The sequence below is a fragment of the Amphiura filiformis genome, chromosome 7 (assembly GCF_039555335.1).
Source record: "Amphiura filiformis chromosome 7, Afil_fr2py, whole genome shotgun sequence".
Lineage (NCBI taxonomy): Eukaryota > Metazoa > Echinodermata > Ophiuroidea > Amphilepidida > Amphiuridae > Amphiura > Amphiura filiformis.
Window position 1 is genome coordinate 5,412,583 of NC_092634.1, and position 22,568 is coordinate 5,435,150.

The 22,568-nt window shown below is 37.4% G+C and overlaps 1 protein-coding gene across 1 annotated transcript in view; it reads right to left on the minus strand.

The window, feature by feature from the left end:
- Positions 1-10,484, minus strand: part of LOC140156666 (steroid 17-alpha-hydroxylase/17,20 lyase-like) — a 23,962-nt gene extending 13,478 nt beyond the window's left edge. The window contains exons 1-4 of the mRNA XM_072179604.1: positions 10,252-10,484; positions 3,602-3,781; positions 1,546-1,722; positions 340-433 (exon numbers count right to left, since the gene is read on the minus strand). Of these exons, the coding sequence (XP_072035705.1) occupies positions 340-433; positions 1,546-1,722; positions 3,602-3,752 (422 nt within the window). The 5' untranslated portion in view covers positions 3,753-3,781; positions 10,252-10,484. The remainder of the gene's footprint in view (positions 1-339; positions 434-1,545; positions 1,723-3,601; positions 3,782-10,251) is intronic.
- Between the last annotated feature and the right edge of the window lie 12,084 nt (positions 10,485-22,568).

Below are 22,568 nucleotides of genomic sequence, written 5' to 3' on the forward strand. Positions count from 1 at the left end.
GATTGATTGACTAACCTGATAGCACTGTGCGTAATCTTGCGATGTAGCGTCCATGTTGGACTGAGTGAGACAATTGATTGATTGATTGATTGACTAACCTGATAGCAGTGTGCGTAATCTTGCGATGTAGTGTCCATGTTGGACTGAGACAATTGATTGATTGATTGATTGACTAACCTGATAGCACTGTGCGTAATCTTGCGATGTAGTGTCCATGTTGGACTGAGACAATTGATTGATTGATTGATTGACTAACCTGATAGCACTGTGCGTAATCTTGCGATGTAGCGTCCATGTTGGACTGAGTGAGACAATTGATTGATTGATTGATTGACTAACCTGATAGCAGTGTGCGTAATCTTGCGATGTAGCGTCCATGTTGGACTGAGTGAGACAGATGCAATATCTTTGTAGCCTTGAGAGAAATACTCAGCTAAAAAACACAAAAATACAAGAGAAGTAATTCATTGGTAGAGCACCAGCGCAGTCACCTTCTGAGCCTTATTTCACCCTTATAGATGAGCACTCCATTATAATGCCTCTTTGAAGGTGTCTTGGGAAGTATTTCTTGAACTGCATATCACCTTGTCTTGGGTAGGCATCAAACAATTCTCTGGGGTCTCTGGACTTGGGACCAGACTAATTAATTGAGATACTCTTTCTTTCTCTTTTATAAGGGGCTGTAAATGTGTACCTCAGGGTGAATTCTCAAAATCTTTGCCCCCCCCACTTTGAATTGCAAAAAATCTCCCCCCCCCCCCAATTCCACTTGGCAAATTTTGTGGAACCCCAACTTCAAACATGACATTGTCTAATCCATTAGTGTTACACAGGGGATGTTAAGTGTGTGAAACACCCCCTTGGGTCTGTCTAAAAAAATAAAATGGAGGAAAAGAAAAGGTAAAAAAGAAAGAGAGAGAGAGGGGGGGGGGAGAGGTAGGAGATGAGTAAAGCATAGGGATGCCTTAACAACCCCCACACACCCCCACACAAATTATCTCACCCCTATACCCGGCATTAAATGTGTTAATTGTTGATTAATATGAATATACATGTATGTTAACACCCCCACACCACCACACCCCTACCCTGGCAACGTACGTAAAGGTTTTCATTGTTAATTGACATGGATATACACCCCACCCCCATCATCACACCCCACACCCCTACCCCAGCAACGTATGTAATCGTTTTAATTGACATGGATATAGAATTCACCATAAAAAAGCAAATTTAGACAGTATTTTGCATTAAAAATGCTGTAAACCCCTGGAGTTTCAGGGGGCTGTGGCCCCCTGGACCCCATCAGGGGGCCCACCAAGGCCCTTAACTGGGCCCCTGGACCCCACACCATGAATTGATCCTATCATTTCAGGGGGAAAAATCCCGGGGAAAAATCAACAAATTTTACACAAGACACAAATTGCCACAAAAACTGAACATTTTGGTAATTTTGGGTTTTTACTGGGGGGGCAAGAATTCTGACTGGGGGCATTTGGTCCCCCTGACACCATCACTGGCTACACCCCCATTCCTAACACTTACTTGTAAAGGTTTTGGGCCTTCCAGCAAATTCTACAGGTTTCTTCAAAAAGGCATCCTTAGCTAGCTCAAGATTATTTAGGATGATGCACCAACTACTCCCTATCTTGACGGAAAATATGTCACCATACTTTATGGCGATCTTGTTAAACTCTTCATGTAAAGGCCCCTTTGTCAATTCTGAAAAATATAAGGCATGTTTTAAGGACACGATACACGATTTACAGACAAGTTACTCATTTCGGAATGCGATCATGAATTTTGAAGAAAAAAGAAATAAAAAAGTTTCCACAGGCTTCGATGGGACTCGAACCAACGATTCCAAGCATCATTGATTATCAGTCCGGTCTTTACCGCTTTCGGCCACGGAGGCAGATGATCAAAGGAGAGTAATAATAAAAGATATATCTCATAATGCTATCTTTAGCCTTTTGTTTACATAAAAATTATGCATTTTGTAAAGATAGATTGTTTGGAAAAGGCCTCAAACAAATAATAAAGACACTGACATGATGATGAAATTGCATAAGTTGGGGGAATATCTGCGATTCTGCATCTCAATGTTTTGTTTTGATTTTAGGAATTTGACCTTAAAATTTACGACGTTAAGACATTATCATTCGAAATCAGCAAAAGATATTTCAGCAGTATATGGCCACATTCTTTCTCTAGAGTGTTTTGAACATGTATGTGAAATAGCTTCAACAATGGTTCGCTGCATAATGGTTAAAACAGCCTTGACCTGAAAAAGGGCGAGAGGTGCCATATTTACGGATTCAGGCTAAATTCTAAATTCAACGTTTGGTTTTTGATCGATAACAAAAATTCATTTTTGTCATTAAAAGAAATTGTGTCTGGCGTGGAATTACACTGCAATTTTTTATTCCTAGGGTTCTTTGATTTCTTCAGATATTTTTTTTATAATTATGAGTGAATCCCCTGGCCCTCTATAATTACGCACAAAAGATCGCCTCCCCTTAAGACTATGTTAAAAGTTAAAAGAGGGGAAGCCCCCTGGCACTGTCACTGCGTAAGATAGTACATCAAAACTTACAAGTTTTAAAAAAGAGTTACATAAAAGGTTTATTGGCAAACAACCCAATCAATAGGTGTATATCGTCCACAAACTTTACACCCCCACCCCCTCCTTACTTCCAAAAACTAGAGCTTGCATGAAAGATATACTTCTAGAGGTTTGTGGAAATGTTTTAAAGCCATTTTTCCATAAAAAAGATTGGTATAATAATTTCTTTTCCACAAAATGTCAGATATGTGATGCACATCGTCATCATCCCTATATCTTTGTGTCAAAAATTGCTGTGACAGTACAGCGAATCCTCTCTTTTTTCAACAGCTACGCATCGCGATTTTGTTCGAGATAATAATAATCATAATATGAGATACCACAGAGTTTCTAAATTCTACACATTATTACGATTTGTGCATGCTCTAGTACCCCCATATGATGTTGCTGTTACAAGAAAAATTGATTTGTTTCAGGTAAAACCAAGGTTTTGTTTCCAGTACACTAACTTGAAATGCAATACACTAATTAGCTGCGACTGCTGTTTGTTGTGTATATTTTACTGCATTTTGTCCGTAAAGATTTTTAAATCGCCGTAAAAATTGTGATATATTAATTTTGAGAATTACAATTATACTTTATAGGTATAAAGGAACACATTTAGCCCATTCAGTTAATATCCAGGTGCAAGTCCTATAACACAATGCATATGTAAACTTTCTTTATCTGTGTCAATAATAGAATATTGATTTCAACAGAGTATGGAGCTGTATGGAAAAAATATTTATAATACAGGGTGTTGACACTGTGTGATGTCTTTTTAATTTTGAGTTGAACAACTGAGGTAAAGGAAAGAAAATTGCAATTTAATTCCAGTGCCGATGTCTCCGATTCACATCGCTCTGTCGACTTTTCTGAGGTCGGTCCTCTAATGTGTGATGATCTTTCCGTACGCTTTCTACATACAGTATTATCAACATCACCTATGTGTTCGAATAAAATGACAGGGCACATAGAATTAAAAAGAGAGTTTACCTAATATATTGCCCACAATGGGTAGCGCAATTGGTCCTGGAGGAAGTCCTGCAGGTCTGCTCACATTCTTGTACCATGCATAAATCAGGAATGAGACTACCAGTAGAATGATGGTTGATGTGTTCAATGATGAGATCAAATATTCCAACATGGTGTTAAGATTCTTATTGTTATATTTCTCTGGAAAATGAACAAAAATTAAGCCATCTATATTATAATACGCTATTCTCTGTAGATCTGTCTGTCTGTCTGTGACTGCTAATGTGAGGCCGCCGTAGGTCATACGGGGCTCAAACTTGGTGGGTGGGTGCAGCTTGGTATGAGGAAGAACAAGTTTATATTTTTTAAGGTCAAAGGTCAAGAACGGGGTCAAGTTCAATTGAAGTCTAATTTCAAATACTTTAAATGGCAAATCTAGCCATGCCATTGTGTTGACCTTGGACTATCAAACAAAAGTTTCCACAGTGACCTTTTCGTCAGACCAACGATTAAGAGGTCAAAGGTCAAGAAAGGTAAAAATTTCAAACTGCCCTTATGAAGCTCAAACTTTGTGGGTGGATGGAACTTGGAATAACAAATAAAAGTTTCCACAATGACCTTTTTATCAAACAAAAGTTTCCACGGTGACCTTTTCGTCAGACCAACGGTTAAGAGGTCAAATGTCAAGAAAGGTAAAAATTTCAAACTGCCCTTATGAAGCTCAAACTTTGTGGGTGGATGGAACTTGGAATAACAAATAAAAGTTTCCACAATGACCTTTTTGTCAGACCTCCGGTTAAGAGGTCATAGGTTAAGAAAGGTAAAAATTTCAAACTGCCCCTATGGAGCTCAAACTTGGTGGGTGGGTGGACCTTGGACTAACAAACAAAAGTTTCCATGGTGACCTTTTCGTCATACATACGGTTAAGAGGTCATAAGTCAAGAAAGGTAACAATTTCAAATTGCTCCCATTGAGCTCAAACTTGGTGGGTGGGTGGACCTTGGACTAACAAACAAAAGTTTCCATGGTGATCTTTTCGTCAGACCTACGGTTAAGAGGTCATAGGTCAAGAAATGTCAAAATTTTCAATTGTCCCTATGGATCTCAAACTTGGTAGGTGGGTGGACCTTGGACTAACAAACAAAAGTTTCCACGGTGACCTTTTTCGTCAGACCTACGGTTAAGAGGTCATAGGTCAAGAAAGGTCAAAATTTCAAATTGCCCCTCTGGAACTCAAACTTGGTCGGTGGGTGGACCTTGGACTAACAAACAAAAGTTTCCACGGTGATCTTTTCTTCAGACCTACGGTTAAGAGGTCAAAGGTCAAAAAGGTCAAAATTTCAAATTGCCTATGGAGCTCATACTTGGTGGATAGGTGGAAATAGGACTAACAAACAAAAGTTCCATTGTGACCTTTTTGTCAGACCTATGGTTGAGAGGTCATAGGTCAAAAAACAAAGATTTCAAATTGCTCATGGAGCTCAAACTTGGTCGGTGGGTGTAACATTGGCCAAGGAACCCCAGGTTTGCGTTTGTTAGGTTATCCATGGTCAACGATTTTGAGATTTGCAAAAGCCAATAACTATGACAGCCGAGAACTGCGAAATACGGGTAACCGCCTAGTATAATATAATGGTTATATTAATAATAATAATTTTAGCACCAAATGGCTGTTTGTTGCTTTAATTTATAGCCTGGGTGAATCAATCACTGTCAGACACTGGTTCTCTGGTGCTAAAATTGCACAACTTTTCGCACTTCACAGGCACTGGCCCTTTGCATAGCAAAATTCAACTTCATTTGGGGCTAAAATCGTCTAAAATTGTAATTTTTTTCCACGCTTCACACACAATTTTCCCTGGGCACCCATGGAAAACAGTGTTCACTGATTGGGTATCCCCAGGCTAAAGAAAATAAATAAATGTCCTAGTAATATCAATTTTATTGTAGGCCCCCTATTTGTAAACCAAAACTTGGTCACTTGAATGTGCCTTCCTCACGGTGAGTTTGGGCCTCCGAATTTTGGCCTGGCCCAGGGCCCCCAAAAGGTAAATCCAGCCCTGATAACATGCATGGCGTCAATCCCAGGGGCACAAGGAGAACATAATATCCCCTTCACATTTTGGTATGTCCCCCACATTTCGGCAAATACTTCCCTGGTATAAGTAGGCTTATTGTAAAAAAAAAAAAAAAAGGCAATATTTGGTCATCACCTTGATTTTGGGCTAAAATAGTATAAAATTGACAATTTTCTCACACTGTACTGCACACACATTTCATCATATTCACCTTTAGTCACATTCAAATTCACAGTGTGATTGGTGGCTAAAATACTATAACAACTTTTGTGTGAATAATACGCACATTGTCCCCATAAACTTGACCAGTAAAAAGATTTGCCTAGATGTCTTACCCCTGGTAGGCCTATCTGGTACATGTGCCAGGGATAGACCGGAAAATGAGGGTTTTCAAGAAACTGAGTAAAAAGACAGAAGTAAAAGGATTGAAGAAAGTAAACAAGCTACAGATAAACATGACAAAGCCAACTAAATATTAAATCAGTAGGGATTAAATATTTCCTCTTTAAATTTCTTTCTTTGACCCCCCCCCCTCCGACAACTCACCAACCAAAAAATCCTTCTTCTTAGTAAGATATTACACTTTTGGTAACACTTGACCTTGATTTGGATATAATAAAATAGTGAAAAATTGCACATTTTTGCACGCTTCGCTGGAAATAAACCTGCAATGTGTATCAACTATTCAAATAGTATGAAACTGACATTTTTCATGAAGCTGCGCATGCATATGTCTCAATAAAATTGGCTGGAATAAAGCTCACTGGGCAAATTTTTCTTTGACCCCAACCACCTGGCAAAAAGTAATGGCACGCCACTCAATTTAGCCTTCACATTGAACATTTTTCCCGGGATATTTTTCAAGTTTTTCCAACAAACATTTTACACATTAATAGTGTAAAAAGTATCCACTAAATGCCTTCATTTGGGCTCTTTTGTCAAATTTTCAAATGTCTGAGGAACACGTCCCCTTCAGACACCAACCTGAGTTGAGCAAGCATGACGAGATGCCCGCTTCCAGATCATATTTCACAAACATTGTTTCCCCCACGATCAACTCGACGCCCTTGTTAACATGTACTTCCTCCCTATACAATGCCTCAAAGCCCCAAACGTTGAGGGTTTTGAGTAAACGGTCATCAAACTTGACTAAGGGTCAAATTTCAAACTTGCTGAAATTGTTTGAACAAATTCATCAGGATTGGTGGTTTAAACTCAGTAAACAAGGTTTGTTGTATCTGATCCAAAAAAATGCACTTACTTGTGTACGTTTCAGCAAACACTGTTGCCTTTGTCAATCTGGACTTGATGAGGATTCATCACAGCTTTATCAACATCGGCTTTCCACCCAACATCAAGATGAAACCCACCATTGGTAGCACATCACACAAACTCCGTTATAACCCAGTGCAAGCAAGATGCAACCTGTACAAATACTCATTCTTTATTCGGACAATTCCTACATGATACAGATTACCTCTGGAAGTTGTCTGAGCAACATCACCAAACATCTTCCAGTCAGTAGCTCTCCCTGCAGTCCGGGCTATGCAGCCCACTGCAGTTCACCAGCTCATCTAGTTGGGCATCTACTTTTTACTCGGACCTGTAGTTTCAGCACATCGCACAACTGCACATCTTTGAGCATCATCAAGAGTCTCCTTGGACAAGCATAGGAGTGTAACAATTGAGGTTGAAGGTTGAAGGAGTGACTGCAGCTACTGACAACCGACACTAGAGGGATTCCAGCATTTTCTTGATCCCTGTTGCAGCTCATCGAAAATATGAACTAATTGATACTGTCCTTCATCTCTGTTCATAGTTGTACACCTCTGGCATTAGAAATATGATCTGTTATGGCTGACTTGTATGTTGTACGACCCCTTTCTACCTACTCTAGTGACCACTGTGCTGCTGACATTCTCCACCCCACTTCCAAGTGTGTGCCAAATTTCCTCCCCGTTTCTACAATGTTAGATAAATCGCAATTCGTGCAAGAGATCTTGTACACTGCCTGAGTGGTGTTGCGAGTGTCACGACCAAGATAAAGGTATGGTTCTTCTACCTAATATGTTAACAGGTTAACAAAAATTAGGGGAGCGTGACGCCGCTCTGCAATAATTAGGGGAGGTGCGCACCCCCAAAAATAATCCGCCTCTGAGTGATGATGAACTACAACATTTCCACAGAAATGAGACTACACAACATCCTCAAAAAACAATAGGTTCATCCAAAAGATAACTGGGAACCTTCCAAACCACTTAGGTTTTGAAAAATGGGGTCAACATTTTCAGCCTTTTGGTATTAGCAATGCCCTCTTTTCTCGGCCAATTTTGGTATATATATGGATCATGCCATTTTTTCAAAATTTTGCCTCACTGCAGGTAAAATTTCAAAATTTCCTCAACATTTGGAGAAAAGTTGTAAAAACTTAATGAAAATTTTGACTTTTAAAATTCAAATTTCTGCCCAAGCAACATGTGGTTACCTGTGCAGTGTCTCATGCAGCAGCATTCTATGTCAAATAGACCTACCCATGCTTTTGTGCCTATAAAAAACACAATCTTTGAAAGCCTGCACATAAGGGGTGGTGCAATAATTATGTGTACCCCGGGGTGGTTAATTCTCAAAATGGTCTGCCAAAAAATGCTTGCCCCCACCCCTTTGGCCGTGCCAAAAAATCTTTGCCCCCCCCTTTCGACGTGCCAAAAAACCTTTGCCCCCCCCCCTTTTGACATGCCAAAAAATATTTCACCCCATGCAAGATTTTGGGAAACTTGAATTTAAAACCTTAAATTGTCTTATCATATAATGCGAGCGCAGCGAGCAGGAAATTTTGCATATTTGAACGTGTTCCAAACGTTTTCCTACGCCTTTTTAGGACGTAATATAGAAACGCTTGACCCCCCCTTTTGACCTGCCAAAAATGCTTGCCCCCCCCTTTTGGCCTGCCAAAAATCTTTGCCCCCCTATAATTCACCCCTATAATTCACCACCCGGGTACACATAATTATTGCACCACCCCTAAGAACAACACTCTCTTTTTAAAGGGAATTCTTGTTAAGTGTCAATTTCTTTTTAGATGGGAATTTCCCTGGGGAAATTTCTCACTAATTCTCCACTTGCGTGCATGACTGCATGGGACCAAGAAAAATTGTGATGAGCTTTACAATATCACATTTTGATATCAAATTCATGTAGTTCCCTGATGGAGACAGCAAGAATCAATGAATATATTTACATCCAATAGCTCCCAATGGCCCATAGTGTACTACAAGCTGCTCATACTCTTACTACCACTACAACTAGGGCTATCACAGTTCCAATAATAACTCCCCGCTCCGACGGGGAGTTCCAACAGGTCCTGTGTATGTGTTTGTATGTGTTTAATGTGCATTATTCACATACACAATTAGCCGTCGGTACGAAGAAATCGTTGCTCCAAAAATGATTGCAAATTACACATTTGTAATCATTTTTCACCACAAAATATGATATGAAAACACAGGTGAGCAATGTATGAATATATGGAGCATATCAAAACCTTTCTATGTGAAAAGTAACATGTTTTTTACCCAAATAATATTCACTGCGCAATGAAAAGCGAGAGTGGCCTTGATCAACGCAAGCTGTGTGGAGTCATGCTAAAAATAGATCGTATAGTCGCAAAGTCTCACGCTTGGTCGCATTTCACTGTAATGCGAATTATGCTGTGCCATATAGACTGTGACTAAGACTAGCAGACCCAGCGAGTTATCGAAGGGACTAGCATTGACTTCTGATTCGGGGGTACCCATAGTTTTTTGTGTCTTGGCGAGACTAAATTCAGGTCTATCATAACCATTTTAGATGACCATTAGGGAAAATGTCTGTACAGTCGATTAACCCGAGGACATTTTTAATAGCGTAAGCGCTATTTAAATAGAGTGACTGTTGGAACAGGGCAGGTTTGACAGGAAAACCCAGAAAACTTGATTCCACGCATGGGAAAGGATCACAATTTAGTGAAAACATGGAATAAATAAAAATTCAGGCGGGTTCATGGAAGCACCTACAGCTTCAACCTTCAAAAAAATAATTTTAGGGTTAAGGAATATCTCGAGGTAATATAAGCGTGGGAATAGAATTCTGAGTTCACTAGTTCGAAATTGACGGCGATTTAAAGAAAAATTTGGCCATTTTTAGCCAGTTTTCTGTTGCGTTTTGAATGGCCAAGTCTGTCGTGGATTCACTGATTCTGAAATGTTACTAAAGGTTTTGATATGAGGTGAAACAGGTTGTTAATTATTGTCAATATTAATATTTTGCGACATTTATAATGAAAATAATTAACACTGAAGACACCCTATGGCACCTTCTACAACTTGAGAACAAGTCCTCAAACGTTCGAAATTTGTAGTTACTACAACTGGGGCTATCAAGGCTATGGTGCAAACATACATGTAGGCCTACAATTATGCATGGCGATGGCGGCCTGAGTACTCTTTTTATAGTTATACTGAGTGCTGTCCAGCTGACGTGTGTCGTGTGTGGATAGATAAATTTCCTCGACTGTCATAGATGGACCTAACAGAGAAATTAATAGGCATACTTACAGTTCCTGTTTGCATATCTTGAGCATCTCATGGAATGTAGGAAAATGATGTTAACCACATAGGACGTGCTGCTCATCACGGTAACGAAATGCCGGAAGAGAATGCAGACAGGCTGAGAGAACTGTGTATGCGTTTATAGTATAGCTGCAAAGTTTCCAAACTGGGAGCCACTGTGCACTTTTTGTTAGAAGCATGAGAGTTTCCACATATTCCCCAAGGCACATCCCGGTTATTTCGATTCAGGTTTTTTATTTCAATTCGATTCAAATTACCAATTTAGATTCAATTCCAATTCGATTCTCCACTTCATAATCATTATTATGTTTTTTATTTATTTTCCAATTCAAGGCTCCCTGTTGGTTTTTTTTTATTGATTTGATTCAAATCATTTCGATTCAATTCCGATTTCGATGCATCAAAATAACAGTAGGCTATCCCGGGGTAGACTACCGGTATGGCCTACTTTTTCTTTTCTATTTTCTTCTTCTTCTTCTTTTTTTTTTTTTTTTTTTGAGAAATAAAAGATATGATCAATGCATAAAAGTCATAATCTGCAATTTCCTTCATATTTTAAATTATACTCAAAATGCTGAAATAATACAAGCAATAATTGTGCGGAAGGATTTCTGTCCATTCGAGCTGAAATAACAAGATAAAGTGAAAGTAACCTTTTGCCCTTTTAACATGCAATTCTACAGGCGGACATATAAAAGTCATGATTCATGAATTATGACTTTTTGTCGAACTTTGCTCTTGACCTACAAACACAAAAATCCGGGGTGCAAGTTGGAACATGTGTAAACATTACAAATATGCAAAAAAAATCAGGTTTGAAAAAAAAATGAATAAATTTTGTATTATAAGATCGTATGCTATATGGAAATTAATCAACATGCATCATAGACTTCTCTGTGGATCAGTCTGATCTTTTCAGTCACCATACTCCCTCTGTTTGTTAGCTTTCCAAGTGGATTTTTTACTCGGGCTTTCACGATCAATGAACTGGTAGATCCGAATAAAATCAGAATTGTTCAGTAAGCAAACCATATAAATATACCTTGTGTGGAAACTCTTATGCTTCTAACAGAAAGTGCACAATGCTTCAGTGTAGCAGCTACGCTACTGTAGATAAGCTGTTTACATTTTAGAATGAGTGTGCACTATGCCGTAACATGTTGATTTTGTACTGCAGGGCGCATACCACTAAATATGCTGAATTTGCTGATGCACTTTATTCTTTGATTTATTCCATCATTCCTTCTTTCTTTCCTTTCTTCTTTACTTCCTTCCATTGTTCTTCCATATTTCCTTCATTCTTTCCTTTCTTTCATTTATTCTTCCTTCCGTCCTTCCTTTCTTCTTCCTTCCTTTCATCCTTCCTACCTTCATTCCTTCTCTTCATACTTGTTTTGTGCTTTCCTTTTTTCATTCCTTCCTTTTATTTCTCCTTTCCTATTGCCTTCCTTTCTTCAGTTTGTCCTTTCTTCCTTCATTCTATCCTTCTTTCCTTCCTTCCATCATTCTTTTCTTCCCTCCTTCCAAGTTCCTACTTACCTTCCTTCCTTTCTTGTTTCCTAACTTCTTTCCTTCCTTCCACCCATCTTTGTCTTGATGCATTTCTATTTTTTCCTTCTTTCATCCCTTCCTTCTTTACATACGTCTTTCATTCTTCCCTTTCTTCCTTCTTTTCTTGTTTCCTCCTCTTTCCTTCCATCCTTATTTTCTTCCTTCTTTCTTTCCTTTCCATCTTTCTTCCTTCCATTTTCATTCCTTCTTTCATTCCTTCCTTCTTTCCTTCCCTTCCTTCTTTCTTTTTTCTTCCTCTCCTTCCTTCTATCATTCCTTCCTTTTTCTTTCCTTCCTTCCTTATTTCTTTCATTCATTCTTTCCTCCCTTCTATATCTTTCCTACCTTCCTTTCCCTTTTCTTCGTTCCTTGTATCCTTCCATCCTATTTTTCTTCCTTGTATCCTTCCTACTTTTCTTCCGTCTTTCCTTCCATCTCTTTCATTCTTTCCCCATTTCCCTCTTTCTTTCCTTCCTTTCCTTCCTTCCATACTCCCTTCATTTCCTTTCTTCCCTTTTTCGTTCCTACCTTCCTTCTTTTCTTCCTTCCTTCCTTGTTTCCTTTTTTCCTTCCTCTCTTCCTAATCCTACCTCTTGTTTTCTTGCTTGTTTCCTGTCTTATTTTTTGTTTCCTTCCTTCCTTCAATCCTTCTTTCCTTCCTTTTCATCTTTTTTCTTTCACTCCTCCCATATTTCCTTTTTTCCGTCGTTTCCTGCTTAGTACTTCCTTCCATCTTTCTTTCTTTCCTACCTATCTTCCTCCTTTCCTTTCTTCTTTACTTCCACCCATTCTGCTTCCTTCCTTTCCTTCCTTCTTTCTATCCTACCTTCCTTTGTTCCTGTTTTTCCTTCTTTCTATCCTTCTTACCTACTTTCCTTCTTTCATTCTTTTCTCCTTCCTTTTTCCTTCTTTCCATCCTTTTTCTTTATTTCCTTATTTCCTTCCTTCTTTCATCCCGTCATTCTTTCCTTCTTCCCTTCCATCCTCCATTCCTCGTTTTCTTCCTTCTTTCCTTCGTTTTTCTTTCCTTCCTTCTTTCCTTCCATCTTTCATTCCTTCTTTCCTCGTTTTCCTTCCTTCCCTCCTTCATTCTTTCCTTCCTTCCATCCCAGCAAACACAAAAACGTTTTAAAAACGTTTTAGATAAGTTATATTTTGGCTTTTGGTTTAGGTAAAAACCTTTTAATAACATTAAAATGTCGGGTTATATAAAGGTCATGATAACGTTTTATAACGTTTTGTATGAAAACACACTACAACAATATTTTTAAATGTTTTCAAAAAATGTTATTGTAAACTATTTTGCAAACATTTGTTGCCAAATATTGTGTCAATACTTAAATAACATTATGTTAATTTTTTTGAACCCAGCAAACACAGAAATGTTCTTAAAATGTTTTTGTCAAAACCTTTTAATAACATTTAAATGTCGGGTTATATAAAGGTCATGAAAACGTTTTTAAAACGTTATTGAAAATATTTTGGGCAAACATTTTTCGCAAAATATTTTTTCAACCCAAAATAACATTTTGTTTAGAATGTTTTGTATCAAGATTTCAAGAATGTTTTTTGAATGTTATTAAAACGTCTTTATACCCTTTATATAACCCGACCTTTAAACGTTTTCTGTAAAACATTTTTTGTTTGCTGAGCAGTAGATTATCAAAAAATGTTTTTTAAGGGTATGAAAACGTTTTATACTCTTAATATACCCTTTATATAACCCGACATTTAATGTTTTCTGACAACCTTTTATAACCTTTTGCGAATGATGTCGAAAACGTTTTGTGTTTGCTGGGATCCTTCCTTCTTTTTTCTTTTTTCTATCCTTCCTTCCTTATTTCCTTCCTTCTTTTTCTTCATTTATTCTTTCTTTCCTTCCTTCTTTCTTTCCCACCTTCCTTCCTTCCTTTCTTCCTTCGTTATATCCTTCCTTCTTTTCTTCCTTACATACTTGTCTCCTTCCTTCCTTCTGTTTCCTTCCTTCCATCCTTCTTTTCTTCCTTCTCTTTCATTCTTTCCCCATTTCCTTATTTCTTCCATCTTTCCTTCCTTTTTTCATTCCTTCCTTACTTGGTCTCTTCCTCCCTTTCTTCCTTCTTTTCATGCTTTCCATTCTTCCCTATCGTCCTTCTTTTTCATATTCATATCAACAGTAGATAGCAATGCCACATAGCTAGCATTTGAAGATGTTGCTATCGACAGTAGATAGCAATGCCAGATAGCTAGTATTTGAATAAAGATGTTGCTATCCACAGTAGATAGCAATGCTAGATAGCTAGTATTTGAAGAAAGATGTTGCTATCTACAGTAGATAGCAATGCTAGATAGCTAGTATTTGAAGAAAGATGTTGCTATCTACAGTAGATAGCAATGCTAGATAGTTATTATTTAACAAAGATGTTGCTATCTACAGTAGATAGCAATACTAGATAGCTAGTATTTGAACAAAGATGTTGCTATCTACAGTAGATAGCAATGCCACATAGCTAGTATTTGAAGAAAGATGTTGCTATCTTCAGTAGATATCAATGCTAGATAGCTAGTATTTGAACAAAGATGTTGCTATCTACAATAGATAGCAAAGCCACATAGCTAGCATTTGAAGATGTTGCTATCTACAGTAGATAGCAATGCCACATAGCTAGTATTTGAAGATGTTGCTATCTACAGTAGATAGCAATGCCACATAGCTAGTATTTGAACAAAGATGTTGCTATCTACAGTAGATAGCAATGCCACATAGCTAGTATTTGAATAAAGATGTTGCTATCTACAGTAGATAGCAATGACACATAGCTAGTATTTGAAGATGTTGCTATCTACAGTAGATAGCAGAGCCACATAGCTAGCATTTGAAGATGTTGCTATCTACAGTAGATAGCAATGCCACATAGCTAGCATTTGAACAAAGATGTTGCTATCTACAGTAGATAGCAATGCCACATAGCTAGCATTTGAAGATGTTGCTATCTACAGTAGATAGCAATGCCACATAGCTAGCATTTGAAGATGTTACTATCTACAGTAGATAGCAATGCCACATAGCTAGTATTTGAATAAAGATGTTGCTATCTACAGTAGATAGCAATGCCATTGAAGATGTTGCTATCTACAGTAGATAGCAATGCCACATAGCTAGCATTTGAAGATGTTGCTATCTACAGTAGATAGCAATGCCACATAGCTAGTATTTGAATAAAGATGTTGCTATCTAGTGATATCTACAGTAGATAGCAATGCTAGATAGCTAGTATTTGAAGAAAGATGTTGCTATCTACAGTAGATAGCAATGCTAGATAGCTAGTATTTGAAGAAAGATGTTGCTATCTACAGTAGATAGCAATGCTAGATAGTTATTATTTAACAAAGATGTTGCTATCTACAGTAGATAGCAATACTAGATAGCTAGTATTTGAACAAAGATGTTGCTATCTACAGTAGATATCAATGCTAGATAGCTAGTATTTGAACAAAGATGTTGCTATCTACAGTATATATCAATGCTAGATAGCAAGTATTTAACAAAGATGTTGCTATCTACAGTAGATACCGGTAGCAATGCCACATAGCTAGTATTTGAACAAAGATGTTGCTATCTACAGTAGATAGCAATGCTAGATAGCTAGTATTTGAACAAAGATGTTGCTATCTACAGTAGATAGCAATGCTAGATAGCTAGTATTTGAACAAATATGTTGCTATCTACAGTAGATCATAGCAATGCTAGATAGCTAGTATTTGAACAAATATGTTGCTATCTACAGTAGATAGCAATGCCAGATAGCTAGCATTTGAACAAAGATGTTGCTATCTACAGTAGATAGCAATGCCACATAGCTAGTATTTGAACAAAGACAAAGATGTTGCTATCTACAGTAGATAACAATGCTAGATAGCAAGTATTTAACAAAGATGTTGCTATCTACAGTAGATAGCAAAGCCACATAGCTAATATTTGAACAAAGATGTTGCTATCTACAGTAGATAACAATGCTAGATAGTTATTATTTAACAAAGATGTTACTGTCTACAGTAGATAGCAATGCCACATAGGTAGTATTTGAACAAAGATGTTACTATCTACAGTAGATAGCAATGCCACATAGCTAGTATTTGAATAAAGATGTTGCTATCCACAGCAGATAGCAATGCCACATAGCTAGCATTTGAACAAAGATGTTGCTATCTACAGTAGATAGCAAAGCCACATAGCTAGCTAGAGTAGATAGCAATGCCAGATAGCTAGTATTTGAACAAAGATGTTGCTATCTACAGTAGATAGCAATGCCAGATAGCTAGTATTTAACAACGATGTTGCTATCTACAGTAGATAGAAATGCTAGACAGTTATTATTTAACAAAGATGTTACTATCTACAGTAGATAGCAAAGCCACATAGCTAGCATTTGAAGATGTTGCTATCTATAGTAGATAGCAATGCCAGATAGCTAGTATTTGAACAAAGATGTTGCTATCTACAGTAGATAGCAATGCCAGATAGCTAGTATTTGAACAAAGATGTTACTATCTTCAGTAGATAGCAATGGCACATAGCTAGTATATAGAAATGCTAGACAAATGTTGTTATCTGCAATAGATATTAATGCTAGATAGCAAGTATTTAACAAAGATGTTGCTATCTACAGCAGATAACAATGCTAGATATACAGTAGATAGCAATGCCACATAGCTAGTATTTGAACAAAGATGTTGCTATCTACAGTATATAGCAATGCTTGATAGTTAGTATTTAACAAAGATGTTACTATCTTCAGTAGATAGCAATGGCACATAGCTAGTATTTGAACAAATATGTTTTATCCACAGTAGATGTCAATGCTAGACAGCTAGTATTTAACAAAGATGTTGCTATCTACGGTAGATAGCAATGCCATATAGCTAGTATTTGAACAAAGATGGCATTGCTATCTACTGTAGATAACAATGCTAGATAGTTATTATTTAACAAAGATGTTGCTATCTACAGCAGATAGCAATAACACATAGCTAGTATTTGAATAAAGATGTTGCTATCTACAGTAGATAGCAATGCCAGATAGCTAGTATTTGAACACAGATGTTGCTATCTACAGGAGATAGCAATGCTTGCTTACTTGTAACTTTCCTACCTTCTTTCTTATCTTTCTTTCTTTCTTTCTTCCTTCTTTCCTTTCATTTCTTCCATCCTACCTTACTTTTTTCTTTCCTTCTTTCCTTCCTTTTTCCTTCCAAAATTCCATCTTTCCTTCATTCATTCTTTCCTTCCCTCTTTCCTTTCATTCATTCCTACCTACCTTCCATATTTCCTTTCTCCTTTCCCTTTTCCATCCTTTCCTTCCTAACTTCATTCCTTTTTATCTCCTTCCTTCCTTTTTCTTCTTGTCTTCCTTCTTTCTTTCTTTCCTTCATTCTTTCCTTCTTTCTTTCTTTCTTTCTTTCTTTCTTTCTTTCTTTCTTTCTTTCTTTCCTTCATTCCTTCTTTCCTTTCTTCTTTCCTTCCATCTTCCATTCTACTTGCTTTCCTTTCTTGCTTCCTGTTTCTTTCCTTCCTTCCTTCTTTCCTGCCTTCATTCTTTTTTTGTTTTCTTCTTTCTTTTCCTTCCGTCTTTCCTTTCTTCATTCCTTCTTTCCTTCCATCATTAATTTTCTCCCTTTCTTTCCTTCCTTCTTTGCTTCCATCTTTCCTTCTTTCCTCCCTTCTTTCCTTGTTTCTTTCATTACTTCCTTCCAACTTCCTTCCTTTCCTTCCTTATTTCCTTCCTCCCAACTTCTTTCTTTTCTTCCTTTCCTTCATTCCTTTCCCCTTCTTTCTTTCCTTCCTTCCTTTCTGTATCCTCCTTTCCTTCCTTCTTTACTTCCTACTTTCATTCCAATTCTTTCCTTCATTCCTTCCTTTTCTCTTCCTTCTTACATTCCATCTCTTCCATCTCCTTTTTCCTTCATTTCCTTCTTTTCTTCTCTCCTTCCTTCTTTCCATCTTTCATTTCTTCCATCCTACCTTCATTATTTCTTTCCTTCCTTTTTTCACATCTTTCATTCCTACCTACCTTTCGTCTTTCCTTCTTTTCTTCCTTCTTTTCTTCCTTCTTTCCTCCCTCCATTCCTTCCATATTTCCTTCCTTCATTCTTTCTTTCCTTCCTAACGCTACTGTAGATAAGCTGTTTACATTTTAGAATGAGTGTGCACTATGCCGTAACATGTTGATTTTGTACTGCAGGGCGCATACCACTAAATATGCTGAATTTGCTGATGCACTTTATTCTTTGATTTATTCCATCCTTCCTTCCTTCTTTCCTTTCTTCTTTACTTCCTTCCATTGTTCTTCCATATTTCCTTCATTCTTTCCTTTCTTTCATTTATTCTTCCTTCCGTCCTTCCTTTCTTCTTCCTTCCTTTCATCCTTCCTACCTTCATTCCTTCTCTTCATACTTGTTTTGTGCTTTCCTTTCTTCATTCCTTCCTTTTATTTCTCCTTTCCTATTGCCTTCCTTTCTTCAGTTTGTCCTTTCTTCCTTCATTCTATCCTTCTTTCCTTCCTTCCATCATTCTTTTCTTCCCTCCTTCCAAGTTCCTACCTACCTTCCTTCCTTTCTTGTTTCCTAACTTCTTTCCTTCCTTCCACCCATCTTTGTCTTGATCCATTTCTATTTTTTCCTTCTTTCATCCCTTTCTTCTTTACATACGTCTTTCATTCTTCCCTTCCTTCTTTTCTTGTTTCCTCCTCTTTCCTTCCATCCTTATTTTCTTCCTTCTTTCTTTCCTTTCCATCTTTCTTCCTTCCATTTTCATTCCTTCTTTCATTCCTTCCTTCTTTCCTTCCCTTCCTTCTTTCTTTTTTCTTCCTCTCCTTCCTTCTATCATTCCTTCCTTTTTCTTTCCTTCCTTCCTTATTTCTTTCATTCATTCTTTCCTTCCTTCTATATCTTTCCTACCTTCCTTCCTTTCCCTTTTCTTCGTTCCTTGTATCCTTCCATCCTATTTTTCTTCCTTGTATCCTTCCTACTTTTCTTCCTTCTTTCCTTCCTTCTCTTTCATTCTTTCCCCATTTCCCTCTTTCCTTCCTTCCTTTCCTTCCTTCCATACTCCCTTCATTTCCTTTCTTCCTTTTTTCTTTCCTACCTTCCTTCTTTTCTTCCTTCCTTCCTTGTTTCCTTTTTTCCTTCCTCTCTTCCTAATCCTACCTCTTGTTTCCTTGCTTGTTTCCTTTCTTATTTTTTTGTTTCCTTCCTTCCTTTTTTCCTTCCTTTTCATCTTTTTTCTTTCACTCCTCCCATATTTCCTTTTTTCCGTCGTTTCCTTCTTAGTACTTCCTTCCATCTTTCTTTCTTTCCTACCTATCTTCCTCCTTTCCTTTCTTCTTTACTTCCACCCATTCTGCTTCCTTCCTTTCCTTCCTTCTTTCTATCCTACCTTCCTTTGTTCCTGTTTTTCCTTCTTTCTATCCTTCTTACCTACTTTCATTCTTTCATTCTTTTCTCCTTCCTTTTTCCTTCTTTCCATCCTTTTTCTTTATTTCCTTATTTCCTTCCTTCTTTCATCCCGTCATTCTTTCCTTCTTCCCTTCCATCCTCCATTCCTCGTTTTCTTCCTTCTTTCCTTCGTTTTTTCTTTCCTTCCTTCTTTCCTTCCATCTTTCATTCCTTCTTTCCTCGTTTTCCTTCCTTCCCTCCTTCATTCTTTCCTTCCTTCCATCCTTCCTTCTTTTTTTCTTTTTTCTATCCTTCCTTCCTTATTTCCTTCCTTCTTTTTCTTCATTTATTCTTTCTTTCCTTCCTTCTTTCTTTCCCACCTTCCTTCCTTCCTTCCTTTCTTCCTTCGTTATATCCTTCCTTCTTTTCTTCCTTACATACTTGTCTCCTTCCTTCCTTCTGTTTCCTTCCTTCTATCCTTCTTTTCTTCCTTCTCTTTCATTCTTTCCCCATTTCCTTATTTCTTCCATCTTTCCTTCCTTTTTTCATTCCTTCCTTACTTGGTCTCTTCCTCCCTTTCTTCCTTCTTTTCATGCTTTCCATTATTTCCTATCGTCCTTCTTTTTCATATTCATATAAACAGTAGATAGCTATGTGGCATTGCTATCTACTGTAGATAGCAACATTTTTCTTCAAACACTAGCTATGTGGCATTGCTATCTACTGTAGATAACAACATCTTTCTTCAAATACTAGCTAAGATGTTGCTACTGTAGATAGCAATGCCACATAGGTAGTATTTGAACAAAGATGTTGCTATCTACAGTAGATAGCAAAGCCACATAACTAGCATTTGAAGATGTTGCTATCTACAGTAGATAGCAATGCCACATAGCTAGTATTTGAACAAAGATGTTGCTATCTACAGTAGATAGCAATGCCACATAGCTAGTATTTGAAGATGTTGCTATCTACAGTAGATAGCAATGCTAGATAGCTAGTATCTGAAGATGTTGCTATCTACAGTAGATAGCAAAGCCACATAGCTAGCATTTGAAGATGTTGCTATCTACAGTAGATAGCAAAGCCACATAGCTAGCATTTGAAGATGTTGCTATCTACAGTAGATAGCAATGCCACATAGCTAGTATTTGAACAAAGATGTTGCTATCAACAGTAGATAGCAATGCCACATAGCTAGTATTTGAATAAAGATGTTGCTATCTACAGTAGATAGCAATGCCACATAGCTAGTATTTGAAGATGTTGCTATCTACAATAGATAGCACAGCCACATAGCTCGCATTTGAAGATGTTGCTATCTACAGTAGATAGCAATGCCACATAGCTAGTATTTGAACAAAGATGTTGCTATCTACAGTAGATAGCAATGCCACATAGCTAGTATTTGAATAGAGATGTTGCTATCTACAGTAGATAGCAATGCCACATAGCTAGTATTTGAAGATGTTGCTATCTACAGTAGATAGCAATGCCACATAGCTAGTATTTGAATAAAGATGTTGCTATCTACAGTAGATAGCAATGCCAAAGCTAGTATTTGAATAAAGATGTTGCTATCTACAGTAGATAGCAATGCCATTGAAGATGTTGCTATCTACAGTAGATAGCAATGCCACATAGCTAGCATTTGAAGATGTTGCTATCTACAGTAGATAGCAATGCCACATAGCTAGTATTTGAATAAAGATGTTGTTATCTACAGAAGATAGCAATGCTAGATAGCTAGTATTTGAAGAAAGATGTTGCTATCTACAGTAGATCCCAATGCTAGATAGCTAGTATTTGAAGAAAGATGTTGCTATCTACAATAGATAGCAATGCCACATAGCTAGTATTTGAAGAAAGATGTTGCTATCTTCAGTAGATATCAATGCTAGATAGCTAGTATTTGAACAAAGATGTTGCTATCTACAATAGATAGCAATGCTAGATAGCTAGTATTTGAACAAAGATTTTGCTATCTACAGTATATATCAATGCTAGATAGCAAGTATTTAACAAAGATGTTGCTATCTACAGTAGATACCGGTAGCAATGCCACATAGCTAGTATTTGAACAAAGATGTTGCTATCTACAGTAGATAGCAATGCCACATAGCTAGTATTTGAACAAATATGTTGCTATCTACAGGAGATAGCAATGCTTGCTTACTTGTAACTTTCCTACCTTCTTTCTTATCTTTCTTTCTTTCTTTCTTCCTTCTTTCCTTTCATTTCTTCCATCCTACCTTACTTTTTTCTTTCCTTCTTTCCTTCCTTTTTCCTTCCAAAATTCCATCTTTCCTTCATTCTTTCCTTCATTCTTTCCTTTCATTCATTCCTACCTACCTTCCATATTTCTTTTCTCCTTTCCCTTTTCCATCCTTTCCTTCCTAACTTCATTCCTTTTTATCTCCTTCCTTCCCTTTTCTTCTTGTCTTCCTTCTTTCTTTCCTTCATTCTTTCCTTCTTCCTTTCTTTCTTTCTTTCTTCTTTCTTTCTTACCTTCATTCCTTCTTTCCTTTCTTCTTTCCTTCCATCTTCCATTCTTTTTCCTCCCTCCGTTCTTTCTATCTACTTGCTTTCCTCTCTTGCTTCCTGTTTCTTTCCTTCCTTCCTTCTTTCCTGCCTTCATTCTTTTTTTGTTTTCTTCTTTCTTTTCCTTCCGTCTTTCCTTTCTTCATTCCTTCTTTCCTTCCGTCATTAATTTTCTCCCTTTCTTTCCTTCCTTCTTTGCTTCCATCTTTTCCTTCTTTCCTCCCTTCTTTCCTTGTTTCTTTCATTACTTCCTTCCAACTTCCTTCCTTTCCTTCCTTATTTCCTTCCTCCCAACTTCTTTCTTTTATTCCTTTCCTTCATTCCTTTCCCCTTCTTTCTTTCCTTCCTTCCTTTCTGTATCCTCCTTTCCTTCCTTCTTCCTACTTTCATTCCAATTCTTTCCTTCATTCTTTCCTTTTCTCTTCCTTCTTACATTCCATCTCTTCCATCTCCTTTTTCCTTCACTTCCTTCTTTTCTTCTGTCCTTCCTTCTTTCCATCTTTCATTTCTTCCAGTATTTCTTTCCTTTCTTCTTTCCTTCCTTTTTTCTTCCTGCCAACCCTCCGTCATTCATTATTTCTTTCCTTCCTTTTTTCACATCTTTCATTCCTACCTACCTTTCGTCTTTCCTTCTTTTCTTCCTTCTTTTCTTCCTTCTTTCCTCCCTCCATTCCTTCCATATTTCCTTCCTTCATTCTTTCTTTCCTTCCTTCTTTCCTTACTTCCAACTTCCTTTTTCCCTCCTTTCTTTCCTTGCTTATTTCCTTCATTCCTTCCTTCGTTCTTTCCTATCTTCC